General features: G+C 41.8%; 1 protein-coding gene across 3 annotated transcripts; it reads left to right on the top strand.

The window, feature by feature from the left end:
* The first annotated feature begins 13 nt into the window (after positions 1–13).
* On the top strand, positions 14–13860 carry ago4 (argonaute RISC component 4). 3 transcript variants are annotated; one of them, XM_027022231.2, is made up of 18 exons: positions 14–207; positions 3329–3500; positions 3584–3704; positions 3846–4027; positions 4173–4309; positions 4639–4773; positions 4962–5049; positions 5267–5414; positions 5573–5692; positions 8966–9094; positions 10393–10526; positions 10773–10957; positions 11105–11264; positions 11762–12077; positions 12222–12356; positions 12489–12590; positions 12679–12878; positions 13051–13860. In XM_027022231.2, exons 1-18 carry the CDS (start codon positions 189–191, stop codon positions 13157–13159), a joined length of 2592 nt encoding a protein of 863 aa, XP_026878032.2. In that variant the 5' UTR covers positions 14–188; the 3' UTR covers positions 13160–13860. The 3 variants fall into 3 exon arrangements, with proteins under 3 accessions (XP_026878032.2, XP_026878031.2, XP_026878030.2); XM_027022230.2 differs by having other exon boundaries at positions 10378–10526; XM_027022229.2 differs by having other exon boundaries at positions 8966–9127.
* Positions 13861–17231: the final 3371 nt, after the last annotated feature.

The following is a 17231-nucleotide window of genomic DNA, read 5'->3' as shown; positions in this document are numbered from 1 at the left end:
TACAAATCCCATGGATCTGCTTTAAATCACATAGAAGATAACGCAGCGCAGCCGAGGAGATCCCTGAACATCTACGCATCCTTCCATTTCTTAAATTAGCCACCTTAAGCTTCGAGATACCGCCCCCAATTTCAGTGTCGGTACGGAGCCGCCAGGCCGGGACAGAGACGGAGAGAGAGCCCTCGGCCATGGAAGCGCTCGGACCCGGTAAGTAGTGAAAATGAGAAGCCCAGTGACAGCAAAGTGCAGGCCAATGTATTTCCTGACTGGGGACCGTGGTGGTGTTGCCCTGAGTAGGCCTCGACGGCAGGAACGAAAACACGAATCATCAGTCCGTCTGTTTTGAGAAATTACACCAACATTAATCAAACGTTGCTATATATTTGCTTTCCAATATAAAAAGTAGCTCGTTGGGAAGTCAACAAGTCTGAATGACACCCGTACATTTTTGTTGTCTACCATCGCAGTAAGGTAGCTAGCTAGCTAACGCTAGCTAACCTAACTCTCTTAATACACCAGTGCGGAAGGCAGGACGGCATTGTGGTGGCGATGATGGGGTATTTAACCAAGATCTTTCTTCCTGGTGGTGCGATCACGCAGACGTTTGTTGTTTATGTAGCTGGCGAGCTATCTGCTAATGCTACCATTTTTACCAATAGTAATACAATTAGAACAATCTAAATCACATTTAACGAAACAGCCTAAATATTTTAACCTACATGTTTTATTAGGCGTAACTAGTAAGCAAACAAAGAATAATTTGCGTCTAACTATTTCTAGTACATGTTCAACATTTAGCCACATTCTAAATTAAATTCTCAGTCGATGGTTTATTTAAGTTCATGATTTTGGACTAAACTGAATTTAACGGATGGCATGGCTTTACGCGCCACTCCAAGAATTGTGCCTAAGGTCTGTGCATGCTGTAATGTCGACGCCTGTTCGAAGAGAGCAGGCAAGATGTCAATACGAGACAGTAATATTAGCTGGACTCCATGCGAACAAAATGGCATTGCTATCGGGTTGCGCATTCTGCATGATGTGTGTATATAAATATATATTTTTCCGACGATGTGTTTTCTACCGAAATAGTTTTCAACACATTTTTGGGAGAGTCGAATGGAACGCTGCTTTGTCGAAACTAGAGACCACAGTACCAGAAGAAAGACGCGGAAATCGCTAGCGGTTGTTTATTTGCCTCAGTATTACAAAACGAAATCGTGATGGGGGTCCGTTACAAACAGGACAAATGCATCAGTATTGTCAAGGAAACCGTATTTTCCCTTTTATTAACAGTCTGTATGCTTAGTTGGGATAGTCTGTCCCCCGAATTCCACGACGTGCCTGTCAGTCGGCAAGTTGACCTTTCGCGTCGGTTTGACATTTAACAGTTAAACCAACTAAATAGTTTGGAAAGCAGTTTTACAAGGAAGATTACTTTATATCACAGCATTTGAAATTTGCTTTATTGTAGAGGAGCTCACTTTAAAATTGGAATGATTTCCTCCTTTAGAAGTGGTTCATTTACAACGTTCCCAGTATTTGAGTAAATACGTATTAGTTTTACCTATACGTTTTGACTGTTATGAACCTTTTATGCACTTGTACACCACAATACTGTGAACAGTTAAAAAAAAGATCATAAGAATAGGGAGGGAAAACAATTACTGATGGATAGTCAAGAGATTCGTGTTACATTCTGACTCAGAGATCTCACTTACCAAAACATTCATTATAATGCATTGTCATGTTTTTTGATCATTTAACACTCTTGTTTTTAGGAAAATGTTTATTTCTGTTGCTCATTTATGCAATGCTTTTGTAGAGTTCGGACAATTGTCCTCGCACAGTTTGGGGAAAAACACAGGACTCATGGGCCACTCTTCTGAATGGTGCAACTCTAGCCTGTGTACTGGCATTTATACATATCTTTCATTAATTAAGTTCTTAAATTAACTATGGAGCTGTAACAAATGACTGTTTAGGCCTGACTCTTGAGATTCAGTGAGTTTTATACCATATTTTAAGAGATGTGACTGGAGTGTGTTTATTTCCAGTGTGGGATGTTTGAGAAAATGAGTGCTTGCATCAGTCCAACATTAAGATTATTTAAAGTGTGATATTTTTTTTTCCCCTCATAAAATGGCACTGGTTTCCTTTCCACTTTCTGCTGAGTACAGCCTGCTCTGTAGCTAAATGCTGTGTTGGTGATTCTCAGTGTCCCCTCACTGAGGTGAGATCCTGTCTTCCAGTGTAATGGGTAGAGCCTCCCTCTCAGCCATGCAGTGTGTCTGGTAATAATGTAATCCGGGTGATCTGGCTGTGACGGCTCGTTGTGTGCCTGGTCTCATCACTGACTCACCACTTAATCCACCCATTCAGTGTAGCCCTCACAATTCAGTGTTGGTGTGAAATGGACCTCTCCCCCTAGCCTTGCTCCAGCTTGTGTAATGCTTGCAGAGGCTGGAATGTTGCAGAGGGGTTTGGAAGAGGAATGTTGATGGGGTTGCCATTATTCAAAAGCATGACTGGGACACACACACACACCTATACCCCAGCCCCACCCCCCACATATGCTTCATATGCTAATTGGAGCATGTAGGGGTCTGGACCCCTCTAAGCCACTTTGCAGTTTGACAGTCCATCACAAACAGCCTGACACATGGTACACTACCCCACATTGTACTCCTTTAATGTTTTATATTCTATTAAGTTGTCTCTATTTATTTGGCATATTTATCTAGAATTTGTACCTTTTTAAGGAAATGAATGTGTACTGATCAGTATTATTCCATAGCAAACCACCTTTTCTCAAACACCAGCACTGCTTTACACCTCATGACTGTGTACCTAAAATAAGGAGAAGGCTTTTTCACAGATTCAGCTTTTACTGTGTGAACATTGTGGATTTGTTCATTTAATCCTAGTCCATGTAATAGCTCTCCACTCTGTGTCTCTGTGTCTGGGTGCTTCTTAGGTTTTTCTTTTGGGGGGGTTTAATTACTCACCGTTGTTCCAACTTTTCTGCCTTTGTAGTAAGACAATGGGACAAATCTGTGAATGTTAGCCAGTCTTGCTTTGTTCAAGCACTTGTTTTCCAGCTTCCATATTTATTCCCCAAACTAAATATCCATCAGAATAATCTTTTTCTAAATTTCACTTAGAGGCTTTTTTTTTTTTTTTTTTTTTTTTACTTATTTTGAGACCTTCAGCTGTAAGGTAAGGCTTATTTTGCATACTCCTCCCTGTAGTAAAGTATGATTTTTGTATTTTAGTGACTTTTTTTTTAAAATTATTTTTTATTTTTAAATCTCTGGCTTCTCTGCAGGCCCACCTGCCCCTACCTCCCTCTTCCAGCCCCCACGCCGGCCTGGGTTGGGTACTGTGGGGAAGCCGATTCGCCTGCTGGCCAATCACTTCCAGGTACAGATTCCCAAGATCGATGTCTACCACTATGACATTGAAATTAAGCCGGAGAAACGACCCCGGCGAGTCAACAGGTAAGAGATTACCATGAGGGAGGGTAAAGAGGCGCACCCAATCCAAGCAAAAATGATGATGCCCCCCCCCCCCCCATATGCAGAGAGGTGGTGGACACCATGGTGAGGCATTTCAAGATGCAGATCTTTGGGGACCGGCAACCTGGATATGATGGCAAGAGGAACATGTATACAGCTCACCCACTGCCCATTGGGAGAGACCGCGTGAGCTGATCATTAAGCAACTTGTCACATCCATATTATCTCATTATCTGCTAATTTGACATGTTTTAGATTTGGTAACTGCTATATTCTCATCCCATATTGCATCATGTCCTGAAACTAAGTGATCTGTACATGTTTCAGGTGGATTTGGAGGTGACCTTGCCTGGTGAGGGGAAGGACCAGACCTTTAAGGTGTCTCTGCAGTGGGTGTCAGTGGTCAGTTTGCAGATGCTCTTGGAGGCTCTGTCTGGTCACCTGAATGAGGTCCCCGAGGACTCCGTGCAGGCACTGGATGTCATCACACGCCATCTTCCCTCCATGAGGCAAGCTAAAGCCATGGTGTAGGGGAAGGGTGTCAACATGAGCAAACTTTGAACTCAAGGCAACAGCAATGTCTTCATATGGCTGTACTTTTAAAGCCATACTGTGTACGACTGGTATTGACTGCTGTTGCTCTTTTATTTTTAGGTATACTCCTGTAGGCCGCTCTTTCTTCTCTCCTCCCGAGGGCTACTATCACCCACTGGGAGGAGGGAGGGAGGTGTGGTTTGGCTTCCACCAGTCTGTCCGTCCTGCCATGTGGAATATGATGCTCAACATTGATGGTAAGAGATTTTTGAGGGGGTCTTTAGTGTTTCTTTCACTTGTTTTTGTGCTGGAGTGAGAATATTACAGTTATTATTATTTCTTCGTGTGTGTTGGGGCAGTGGTAGTTTAGTGGTTAAGGTACTTGATTAGTAATCACAAGGTTTCCAGTTCAAGCCCCACCACTGCCAAGTTGCCACTGTTGGGCCCCTGAGCAAGACCTTTAACCCTCAGTTGCTCAAGTTGTAGTCAGTCATAGTTGTAAGCCCCTTTGGATAAATGCGTCAGCTAAATACAGTAAATGTTGAGTCTTTTTTTTTTTGTTTTTTTCCCCTCCCAAATCCGGCAGTTTCAGCCACTGCATTCTACCGTGCCCAGCCAGTGATCGAATTCATGTGTGAGGTTCTGGATATCCAAAACATCAATGAGCAGACCAAGCCCCTCACAGACTCTCAACGTGTCAAATTCACCAAGGAGATTCGAGGTGAGCAGCCAGCTCCAGCCTAGACCTGGCCAAGAACATGGCATTGACCATTTTTGATAGTAGAGGATAACTTACTTTTATCTTGAGTGTTAAGTGGGTGTTTTTGTTTTCCATTCACTTAGGTTGTTCAGCATTTAATATGCTCTTGCTAGTGTTTGTGTTAAAATGGCTGCTGTTTGTGTGAGCAGGATTGAAAGTGGAGGTCACACACTGTGGTCAGATGAAGAGGAAGTATCGTGTATGTAATGTCACTCGCCGCCCAGCAAGCCACCAGACGTGAGTCTCCCTAACAAGTTTGAAATAAGTTTTTCTCTTGGAAGACCTTAACAAACTTAATGCCCAAATACGTTCTGTCATAGTTTAGTTTTAAGGGTTCTGAATTTTGTTGTAATGCTGTTCTATGTTTTGGAAATCTTATGAAACCCATTTCTTGATTATGATATGCATGGAAGTACATACACTCTTATCATGAATAAAACTCCCTCTTTGATAGGTTTCCATTACAGCTTGAAAACGGACAGGCTATGGAATGCACTGTAGCCCAATATTTCAAACAGAAATACAGTCTGCAGCTCAAATACCCCCACTTGCCCTGCCTTCAAGTGGGGCAGGAACAAAAGCACACATACCTGCCCCTGGAGGTGAGACATTCCCCTGTGTTCCACCTTTGTTGTGCGAGAGCCTTTCTGCAAAAGAGGGGACTCCCAGCACATTATGCCTTCTAAAATAAACATTTCTTCCCTTTTTGATCCCTTTTTATAATTTCACATTCACATTTTTACCTTTCTCTCTGCTCCAGGTTTGTAATATTGTGGCAGGGCAGCGCTGCATAAAGAAGCTGACTGATAACCAGACTTCCACCATGATCAAGGCCACAGCCCGCTCTGCTCCAGATCGGCAGGAGGAGATCAGCAGGCTGGTGAGTGAGGCTCTGCCCACACTATGGGTATACATGTGACATCACAGTTTTGGAGTCGCTGCACTTATGCCCACTGAGTGGCAGAATTAGCATTTGGTGTAAGTGTGCAAAAACACAAACATCCGAAATATGAAAGGGCTGTTGTGCAACTGACTGTACAAATGGATTCAGCAAGAATTCTGAGCTATATTTCTACCAACTGCTAAAGCTAAAGAAAAGATTGTGTTAGCTAGCCAAGACAAACCTAGTTTAGACAGATAATAAGATAACTTGGTAGCTTTGGAAGTTATAACATTAGTTGGAACAAGTAAACATTAAAGTTCACAATGACCACAAGAATTAGTATTTTATCTGTCAAATGTAATGGTAGCTTTGGGAGACAGGTTGTTATAAATGAAACAAATATATAACTGTTACTGAGTGGCAGTGTTGGCTACAGAGTAGGCATAGCTAGTTTACAGTCTATCAAATAAAAAATGTAGATATTTGTAAAGTCTGTCCACATACAACTAGAATATCCATTGGTGTCCTAGTCACTTTAATTTTACCAACAAATCCTTTATTGAAGTTCAAGTTTCAAGGCTTTTGTAGGCAGTGCCTTCAGGCTTTGTTGGTGTATTACCCTGGTGTCAAAATCAGGAGCGTTATAAATGTCAGGAAACCTGATTCCCTGCCACATGTCAATGTACATTCTTTTGGTAATTTGCATGGATCACTGTCAAGTCCAAGTGCATTTCATTTAAGCAGATAAATGCTTATTTAATTCCTGGATTCACAGTTTTTCTGTTTCCCTAATAAACGCATCCATGTCGCAGAATGTTTTGCCACTCGGTCCAATGAGGGAGCCTATTCCGCTGTAAAAGTGATGTCCGTGCATACCCTGTATAGAACACACTTTACGGGAGAAATAATAAGGAAACTCTCGCATGTTCAATGCTTGTACAGATACATTTGTGTAGCGAGTGCTTACCAACAAACAAACTATGAAATAAGACAACCAAGTCACTGTTTTTGTGGGCTGTCAAGGTCAGAAAACATGGGATGCAACAAGTCATTCAGATTTGAGTCACCTTCCTACATCACGTGCAAGCTCATTAGAATGACCCCAACCCCCATCTGAGTTCCTTAGCCTATGGCCTGAGAACCACCTTTGTGCCATTTTTTTTTTTTTTTTTCCTTTTCACTGGAACCTAGCATTATGTCAATGCTAAGAGCTAAACATGGGCACTGCTCTGTTGTTGGCTGCACAGACCCATATAATTCACTACATTGGCCCCTAGCCACAGAGGACAGAAAAGCTGAGTGGATAAAGTTTTTTAATTGTTTGTTTGTGATAGCAACATCAGCTACAGCTGATGACTTGGTGAGGGTGAAAAAGACGTAGGTCACCAAATTCAGCAATTTAATAACATTAATAAGTACATAATAATTAAACTCTGTAATAACTGGTACATACATTTTCAAGAGTTGAGGTGGTATTGGACAATCCTACACCCCCACTTGGCCCTTTGACTGGTACTGTTGTTGAAAAAGCATTGCTGGTTGGTACCGTCAGTGTTTGAGCTTTAGTTTTACTACTGTAATGGAATAGGAAATGTACAAACATGCAAAAAGAAGTGCCAAAGTTAATAACTAACCATTTTAACTGGTTCAAATGACATGTGATTGCATCCCTATATTTTCCCTGGCAGCCATGTTTCTCCAAGGGTTCACAATCAATAGTGCAAAGCCATACTCATCTTGGCACAATCCACAGAAGAAGGGGGTGGGGTGATCAGTGGCTCATTATCATTTAAAGGAACAGGCACTCAAACCAACTGTTCAGTGCCACATTTCTCCAAAATACTTGTAGGTAAGATGATCTTAAATGAGAGTGTGTTCAGTATAATACCCTCTCTCCCCTTTAAGGATGATGATGGTTTTATGTTGCTTTTGGGTAACTAATACTTGAGTCAGACTGTGAACCAGGCTGACAAATCTGCTGTGTTGCTTGATCCATGTGGTATTTTGACCAAAGTCACATACATTTCATTAAGACCCCAGGACTTGAGGTAACTTGTGGAGAAAGAGTATGTCACCTTTAAATCCAGCATGACCTTTAAGAGCCTGCATAGATGTTTAGCATTTTTTTGTGCAATAATATAGTTTCAGTATTACTTCTGGCACTGGTGCATTGGTCAAAAAGAATAAGCTTGTGTAATTGAAGAAATGAGTGGTGCTTAGCTAATAGGCCTGTAGGCACAGACCCACTGAATTTTCACTGGTTATTTTAAAGATATTAAAAGGTTGACAAATGCAAGTCTGCTGGAAATACATGGCTTGTGTTTTTTTTTACAGGCTTTTTACTCCAGTTTATTTTTGCTGTTGCAGGTCTTAATTTCCTTTGGAGCTGGGCAAAATTAATCTTGAATTAATATTATTGTATTTTGAGATTCTTGACAGGGTTAAATTACAACTCTTACACATTTCCATTCATTAAAAAATTGCACCCCACATGCATGTGGAAAAAAGCAGTTAAAATGTATTCATTAGGTATTATTAAACATTTTTAGTTTTGGTAGTAGGGAGTATTGGGCCTAATGTATTTTCATTACTAATGCATGATGGGCCTCTTCCAATTGGGGTGATTAAAAGAATCTTCAGTCCCATTTAAGAATACAAACGAAGCCAATAGATTAGATTGTGTGTCCTCTATCAATGAATAACATGCTTAATACAGAGATATGACTGCTAAAACATAGAAATCTATACTGTGAAAACCAATGAACACTATAGTTTTGTGAGAAATTTAAACTTGATTCTATTGTTGGCATGCTATACAGAGGATTTTTTTTTTTTAAAGTAGGAGCCAGTGGTGTAGGTTGATTTTTTTTTTTTTTTTTTTCAAAATTTCAAAATGGTTTTGTTTTTTTTTTGGGGGGGGGGCATTGTTCACACCACCCAACCTAACACACTATATATGAGCAGTTTGCGAAGGAAATTTTGGGGGGGAACATGTCCAGAACTATGCCTATGCTAGGAGCCACACCAGCCATTTAAAATCTGTAATCAAAGCAAATAAATAAATAACTGGACAGGAGTGACTAGCTGAATTCTCACTCATTAGTGACTGCAAAAACAGCCTGGTTGCCTAGGAACAACTGTTTTACCTATGACATCCTCGACACTAGCTAAAGAGCCCAAATGCACTTGCATAAAATTATATAAATTGATGGCATGCTTCAAGGATGTCTCGGTTCTTAACGTCACTGCGCAACAACTCCTGCATTCCAGGTGAAAAGCAACAGCATGGTAGGCGGGCCTGACCCCTATCTGAAAGAGTTTGGCATTGTGGTGCACAACGATATGACGGAGGTGACGGGGCGGGTCCTCCCAGCGCCCATGCTGCAGTATGGGGGCCGGGTGAGTACAGAGACTGGGAGGGACTGTGGCAGGGTGAGTACTGGGGCTCGGGTGCAGGGTGAGTACGGGTGGGTCGGGTATGTGGGCAGGTGTATGTGTGGTAGGGTGAATGACCTAACCAAGAGGAAGATGATCAGACTCTGTTGTGTGCTAGTGTGCAGGTGGCTCTGACTGGCAAGTGCCTAATCTGCTCAAGTGTAAGACACCACCTTTGGCAGTCTGCTGTAATGTGGAAGCCTGCGGTTTAAGCCTTTATTTGAGTTATTCTTTTATTGTAGAGGCTACATCCTCTAAATGTTTTGTAAGAATTCATTTTAGATTTTATTTTGTTTGCTGGACTGTTTTGGGTACTTTTTGCCTATCTGTATTTTAGCTTCTAAGAGTGCTTTGAGGGAGCCTGGCTTCCTGGCTAGTGGAGGCTTATCTTCTTCCTCAAGAATGTTTGTAGCTTTTGAAAGACTGCTTTTCTGTTTGCCTAAACACATTACTCTCAGCTCTGAATTTTCTTATCAATTTGACTGCATTGTTGTCTCACCAGTGTTTAGAAACTTTGGAGTACATAGCATGCAAAGAGAAAAGCAATCTCCCTTTTGGTTGCACTGTACACATTCACATCAATAACTAATTGTAATCACCATGCCCTGGTTATTGATATGTTAACCTGACAAATGTTAGTAACTGACAGAGAAGGTCAATCTATAGCATAAAATATACTTTTCATTTAATACTTTTTGTCATATGTACTCTTGAATGTTAACATACAGGTTTTAGTGCCTCTCAGTTAAAGCTCTTAAACACTTTGTTTTGTTTTAACTGCTTCCTCTTGTAACAGGATATGATCATCTCCAGTCTTCAGGTTCTCTGTGTTAAACTGTAGTGGATATTAGAATCTTGCAAATGAATATGAAAAATTGTCACATTCTTTAAACAGCTTGAGTGCTAAATGACCTGAACACTGGAGTTGCTCATCTTAACCTTGATTCCAAGGGCTGCCTTTGTTTTCAGGTCTTGCAAATTAACTGACTTGATGCTTAAGATAAGGGTAGTTTCCTCCATACTTAACATCTGATTTGTATACTAGTAATTAGACTTATATTTATTAACCTCTTGCTCTCCACTGTTAAAGCTCTGATGGTTTTTCAAAGAACTGAAAGTCTTTGATGCCCATTGATGCATACTGTTCATTAACTCTGGCCAGCAGAGAGTTGGTTGGGGTGGTCTGGTGTGGACTTGACTAGATTGTGTGTCCTGTGGTGAGGCTGTGAGGTTCACTAAAAGTGTAGGGACTCTCTCCCCAGAACAAGACGGTGGCCACCCCCAACCAGGGTGTATGGGACATGAGGGGAAAGCAGTTCTATGCCGGCATCGAAATCAAGGTGTGGGCTGTGGCCTGCTTTGCCCCTCAGAAGCAGTGCCGAGAGGACTTGCTCAAGTGAGTGTCGCTTGGATATTTCTTCATATTGTCTCATCCTGTCCTCCTTCAGCACAATTAAACTTTGGCTGTCTAAATGTGTCACTTAGTGCCTCGCTTGTTTAGTAATAGTAATTGTCAGATTTACTAGTGGACTCATTAGCTGGTATATTGGCTGTTTCACCAGTTCTATTCAGTTTATTTAATAAAATTAATACAATTGAATAAGAAAAAACCCAGAATTATGAGACTGTTGTTTCCCTTCAGGAGTTTCACAGACCAGCTGAGGAAGATCTCTAAGGATGCAGGCATGCCCATCCAGGGCCAGCCCTGTTTCTGCAAGTATGCCCAGGGGGCAGACAGTGTTGAGCCCATGTTCAAGCACCTTAAGATGTCTTATGTTGGTCTGCAGCTCATTGTGGTGATCCTGCCTGGGAAGACCCCTGTCTATGGTAAAGAGATTTGCTGGATTTGCTTTGGACCATGTACTCCATAACTGAACACTTTTAATTTCTTAGCAATGTATTTAAATTGTACAGTGCAGCAGTATGGAAGCAGACATGGAGTATGTTAAAGCTGTTCTGTGCTTTGTCCCCTAGCGGAGGTGAAGCGTGTTGGAGACACACTTCTAGGCATGGCCACCCAGTGTGTGCAGGTGAAGAATGTGGTGAAGACATCCCCTCAGACACTGTCCAACCTCTGCCTCAAGATCAATGCCAAGCTGGGTGGTATCAACAATGTCCTGGTGCCCCATCAGAGGTGAGTTCTAACTGTGATTCTCATTCCCAGAATGCATTTTCATTTATTTTCGGTGTGAAGCTCGTAATATTCTTAAAATAATATTTTTATTAATCAAGTTTGATTGATTTATGTAAGGATAGTTGGTCTAATAGCTGCTTGCAAAATATTTAGTTAAACTTTCATTTAGTTGTATATTATTTGGTCAAGTAGGAATTTAGATTCTGCATTTGTGTCTCTTGTCTGAGCTCAACTTGGGCACAGCTGTTGAAACAAAACCGGTCCTGAATGCTTCTAAGCAGATGATCTTTGGTGAAAATGTAGTTTTCCTTTTGGCCCAATGGCCAAATGCAGGTAGACTGGAAGAAATTAAGTCACAATGCGTGAGCACAAGCATTTGTGTGTTTTTGTTTTGTTTTTTTTAAAATACAAAGAAAAAGCAATGGGGTACTGGCCCCAAGCTGGTGACATCAGCTCCATCCAACCTAACCCCTTGCGTCCCCAACTGCCCACCCTAGGCCCTCTGTATTCCAGCAGCCGGTGATCTTCCTGGGTGCTGACGTCACGCACCCCCCGGCGGGTGATGGGAAGAAGCCATCCATTGCAGCGGTGGTGGGCAGCATGGATGGCCACCCCAGCCGCTACTGCGCCACCGTGCGGGTGCAGACATCACGCCAGGACCTGTCCCAGGAGCAGCTATACAGCCAGGAGGTCATCCAGGACCTCACCAACATGGTGCGTGAGCTGCTCATCCAGTTCTACAAGTCCACCCGCTTCAAGCCCACGCGGATTATCTACTACCGCGGAGGTGTGTCTGAGGGGCAGATGAAGCAGGTGAGAATGGGATGGACGACAGCATGCCTGAACTTTACAGTATTTGAGTTTTTTTCTTTAAAACTTGTTTGTCATTTATATTATTATGCCCATTTCTTTCAGTTATGTCAGTTGTTTTTGTGTGGGCCATCTGTGCATGCATAGGTTGCATGGCCAGAGCTGATAGCCATCAGGAAAGCATGCATCAGTCTGGAGGAGGACTATAGGCCTGGCATCACCTACATCGTAGTGCAAAAACGACACCACACTCGTCTCTTCTGCTCAGACAAGGCTGAGAGGGTAAGAGAATCACTCAGAGCTCTGTCTAGCACCCCCTTACTACAGGGGTTAATGGTTTTATACAAGCTTGTGTTTAAACAGACATCAAATTAGTGAATATTTATTTTTGAAATGAGGTTTTAATCCCTGTAGGTTGGGAAGAGTGGCAATGTTCCAGCAGGCACAACAGTGGACAGCACCATCACGCATCCATCAGAGTTTGACTTTTACCTGTGCAGCCATGCAGGTATCCAGGTGAGTTACACTTGCTTCCTGCTTCTAGACTTGTCCAGTTGTTCGTCCATGCACCCTACAGCACCTGCTCACTCTGGGCCTCCCACAGGGCACCAGCCGGCCCTCGCACTACCATGTGCTCTGGGATGACAACTGCTTCACGGCGGACGAGCTGCAGCTGCTCACCTACCAGCTGTGCCACACATACGTGCGCTGCACACGCTCCGTCTCCATCCCAGCGCCTGCCTACTATGCCCGGCTTGTCGCCTTTCGTGCCCGATACCACCTGGTGGATAAAGACCATGACAGGTATGCAGCAGCTTCCAGCAACTTCATGACAAGAGCTTCTTTTAAGAAAAAGATCCTGCAAAAAGGTTTTAAACGATAGCACGTGCACACTTTCTGTTGACTTGTTTAATTAATTATTCTCTCGCGCTCTCTCTCTCTCTCTGCCTCCCCTTACATCATGGCCTGTTTGCAGTGCGGAGGGCAGTCACGTATCAGGCCAGAGTAACGGCCGGGATCCTCAAGCCCTGGCCAAAGCAGTTCAGATTCACTATGACACCCAGCACACCATGTATTTCGCCTAACTGCTTCAACCAGCAGGAATCGCACTTCGTCGCTCTCTCTTGTGCACTCTCTATCTGTCTGTCTATCTATCCATCTTCATCCACAACAAAGCAGTTCCAAAGCCAGCAGGCCAACCACAAGTCCAGTTTAACCAGTCGGCCTTAGTGGAACTGCCCACCAGCAATCCTGCACTGCGAGAAAAAAAATGAGCCATTTTTTAGTTTTTCTGTTTTGAATGTGTTTTTTGTTTCTTTTTTTATTTGTAATATACACTGAGTGTGAGCAAACCTGCGCCATTTCGTCAGGACAGCTCTAGCTCTCTCGGCTAAGCTGGTCTCTACTTTTACCTCAAGCCATGATTGGCTGAAACTTGTCACATTGTCTCTTGGATAGGGTGGGGCTTGTAATGCAAGTGTTGTGGGTTTTTTTTTTTCCCCTGTCCTTTTTATGATCGTATTTTAACTCTCTCCACTCAGTCTTTTACAAACGAGGTGACCTGGGTATCCATACCCATTACTCTTCTACCATTTTGCAAAGATGTTGGTGTGTGAATGCGTGTGTGCATGCGCGCGCGTGTGTATGTTTGTGTGATAAGGAGCGAATGGTGTGTATGTATTTTTCATGGCAGGCCACTGAATTGTAAAGGGAAATCAATGAGTTAACTGCTGTAAATGCCTCAGTTCTTTTTTTTATAGTTACACACACACACACACACACACACACACACTTTATTTATATATATATATATATATATATATATATATATATATATATATATATATATATATATATATATATATATAAAAATAAAAAGATATATATAGATAGATATATAAAAAATATAAATTTACATCTATATAAGCCTATTTCAATAGATGATTTTTATAGGCTTGCATAATAAGCTGGTGGTTGTGTGTAGCAGTAACATTACCCATGGTCTTGGAGGGCTTGGTACAGGTGCAGTTCTGCCTGTGGCAAGGCTGGAAATCCCAGTGTCCTTGTTTGGATCATTCTGTGCAAGGTGCAAGGATGTGTCCAACACATCGTTTCGAGCATGATGTTGGCTGATCATAGGCAAACATTGTGAAAAGAAGGAAAAGCTTACAAAATGACAGCACTCTCTCTCTTACCTTTTTATGCATTTCTACATAAGATTCAAAATCAGATTTGTAAGAGTTTAATATAATTTTTGTGGTTATCCTAACTGTTGTTTAGTGTAGAAAGTCGATGTTGTTCTTACTGTTGTTAGTGTTGTTGCTGTTATGAATATCAGACCGTCGGCAGCTCGTTGCATAAAGAATTTGTCCAGCAGTTGCTTTGATGGTGTTGGGTGAATCTGGTTTTGTAGCTAAACATGTTGTAGCATTCTGGCCATGGTTGTGGGGCCCAAAGTGCTTCAGTTCGTCTTCCTTTTGGCTCCAGATGTTCTCATTTTGTGATTTTTGTGTATTGGAAGTAATGATGTATAGCAAAGGCTTTGATTTGAGCTTAGTTTTGCCCCCACTTTTTTGATAGTGGCTTGCTGAGATCATCTACTAGTGTCTACTGGTGGCAGTGATTGGATTAAAAAGAAGAGTGAGGAGTGACAATCAGGGCTCAGGGGGGGGATTAGGGCTGTTTAGATAGTTGGCAATTATTTGAATTTTACACTGTGTTTTTATTACGTGTGTGTATGTGTGTGTGTGTGTGTGTGTGTGTGTGTGTGTCTGTGTGTGTGTGTGTCTGTGTGTGTGTGTGTCTGTGTGTGTGTGTGTGTGTGTGTGTGTTTCAATATGTTTATATATAAAGCCTAAAGTTATAGTATTTTCTTTTGAGGTGTAAGAATTTGAACATTATACAGTTTGTTAAGAGACAAGCATAAGCACTGCCTTTGGACCTGACAACACCTGGCTGGCTGTAGTAGATGAATGACTGCAGGCCTTGCCCTGGTTCTGAGGGTTCTTAGCATGCGTGCCTTGCCAGGGGAGAAGCTCAGCAAAAAACCCTTTTGTAATAAACCATCCGTAAAGCAGCAGGTTTGCTATGAATGAGTTTGAGCACTCGCCTGTTCAGGGCATGAGTACTGGCCCTTTAAGAAGGGTGGGGCAAGGCAGTTAGTTACATAAAGGTGTTGGGCAACTTCACGAGTTTCTACACAGCTTTTCTGATGTTTATTCTGCACACTAGATTTGGCTAAAAATCTTTTGCAGCTGGTGGCTAAACAGTCAAACGACAATTCCAGTTTCATATCATTGCACAGCAATATAATCCAAATTATGAACAAGGACAAAGCTATAATTCTTCTCATTAATATAATTAATATAGCTGTTGGTCTGATAGCCTTTTGGCATTTGTGTTTCTGTACTACTTTTTTTCCCTTTTTTTTTTTCTTTCCTTTTTTTTCTTTTTGTTTTGCTTGTATCAATCAGTGGGAATGTGCATTTGGTGGACTAGCTCTTTAGGCTCTATGGAAAACCTATAAATTTTAGACTTTGCTCGCCTGCATGCCAGAGTATTGTCCTAAATCTCTTGGAGAATATTTATTATCTCAGAAAGAGGGGAAAAAAAATGTTTTTTGTAAATGTTTATGAAATATTTGAGACTGTTTTTAGGGTAGCAATATTGACCAGTCTCTTTTGACAAAATTTGAAAATTCCTTCAGACGTCAGTAACTCCTGGGAGACTGCATGCTGGGTGGGGGTGGCAAGTCGAGTCTTGGCGAGAGCTCCAGCTCAAACGAGGTACTTACTTTCAATCGGGGAGCGCCAAGACAGACCAGTCACTCCCTCTGCTTAGCCAGGTGTCCCAGAGCCCCCGGGCTTGTGCCTGCTGGCTTTGGCAGTGATGTCACGCTGTTGACCACTTCACTGACGCACACAAAAGTGTGTACACGTGCGTGTGCACACACTCTCCCAGCATTCAGATGCTCCAGGATTACACAAGGATTACCTCTTTTTAACCTTTTTACCCATTCTTTCTCTCTACCCCCTAATTTTAGGAGAGCATGATCTTTATTTTTTTTTTTAAATCCTCTTTGATATATAAAGATTTGTTATTGGACAAAAAGCATTGTAATTTATTATTAATTTTTGTGTAGCTTTTGTGCTGTATTCTAGTGTTCAGAGCTGTGTGACTTGTCTAATAGCAATAGAGGGCGCTCATGTTAACCTGATGGCACTTCCTCTGGCCTCCTGTCAGGATGCTGCAGTTGGTATATTGCTATGTGACGTTTTTTTTAAAAAATCCTCCCCTTTTCCCTTTTTTTGTTGTCTATTTCTTTCCCTTTTTTAGCCTGCAGGGACTATTCGTGTTATTGTGCAAATAATAAACTGGTATTTTATGCCTACATTTCATATACATTCGTCTTTATTTTCCACTGGCATGAACTCATACATGTAGGTTTTACTCAATAATATTTTGCCATGCACTTCATAAAAAGTTCCCAGTATAAATACATTTTTGCAGAGCCCCTTCGATATCCCTAGATTTATAAAGCAAAACTAAGGATTTGCAGCAACTGATGCACTGTTTGCTTTTTTATGTAACACTCCAGGCAAGAAGGGTCTTGGTCAAACCCAACAGTCACTGTAAATGAGTTTTGTAAATAAGTATTATTCATAGATGGGATAACCTTTTGGATGGACAATCTGCAGTCTCAAGCTTTTATGGCAGTGTGGTAAGATGAAAGACACTGCTGACTAAAAAGTATATGGCTACCTGCTTGGGGTTTGCTAAATGTCCTGCAAAGGACTGTGGCAATATATGGAAAATTATCAGGTCAGATTAGACAAAAATGGTTATTTTTAGGCAAAACTGCAAGCAGTGTGCTAAAAAAACAAACACTGCACATCACCTGGCTAATTCCATCCCTGCCACCTGTATAAAGAGTCATGCCAATGTAAATTACGTCATGCCAATGTAAATAATAGTCAAACAAGACCCGCTTTTAAGTTTTTATGCCCCAACTATGGTAATTAACCAAAGTCCTCAAGGGGGCGATAAAGGATAAATCGGAACGTATGTAAACTGCAGTTTTCAGAGAGCAGACCGCTTGATACTCAGGTTTCCTGCGATAGGACCTCTACATTTATAGCTACAAGGCTCTGAAATCAG

Source organism: Electrophorus electricus, chromosome 8, assembly GCF_013358815.1.
Source record: "Electrophorus electricus isolate fEleEle1 chromosome 8, fEleEle1.pri, whole genome shotgun sequence".
NCBI classification, from domain to species: domain Eukaryota; kingdom Metazoa; phylum Chordata; class Actinopteri; order Gymnotiformes; family Gymnotidae; genus Electrophorus; species Electrophorus electricus.
Note: the sequence above shows the minus strand (reverse complement) of the source record. Positions and strands in the feature narration are given on the sequence as shown.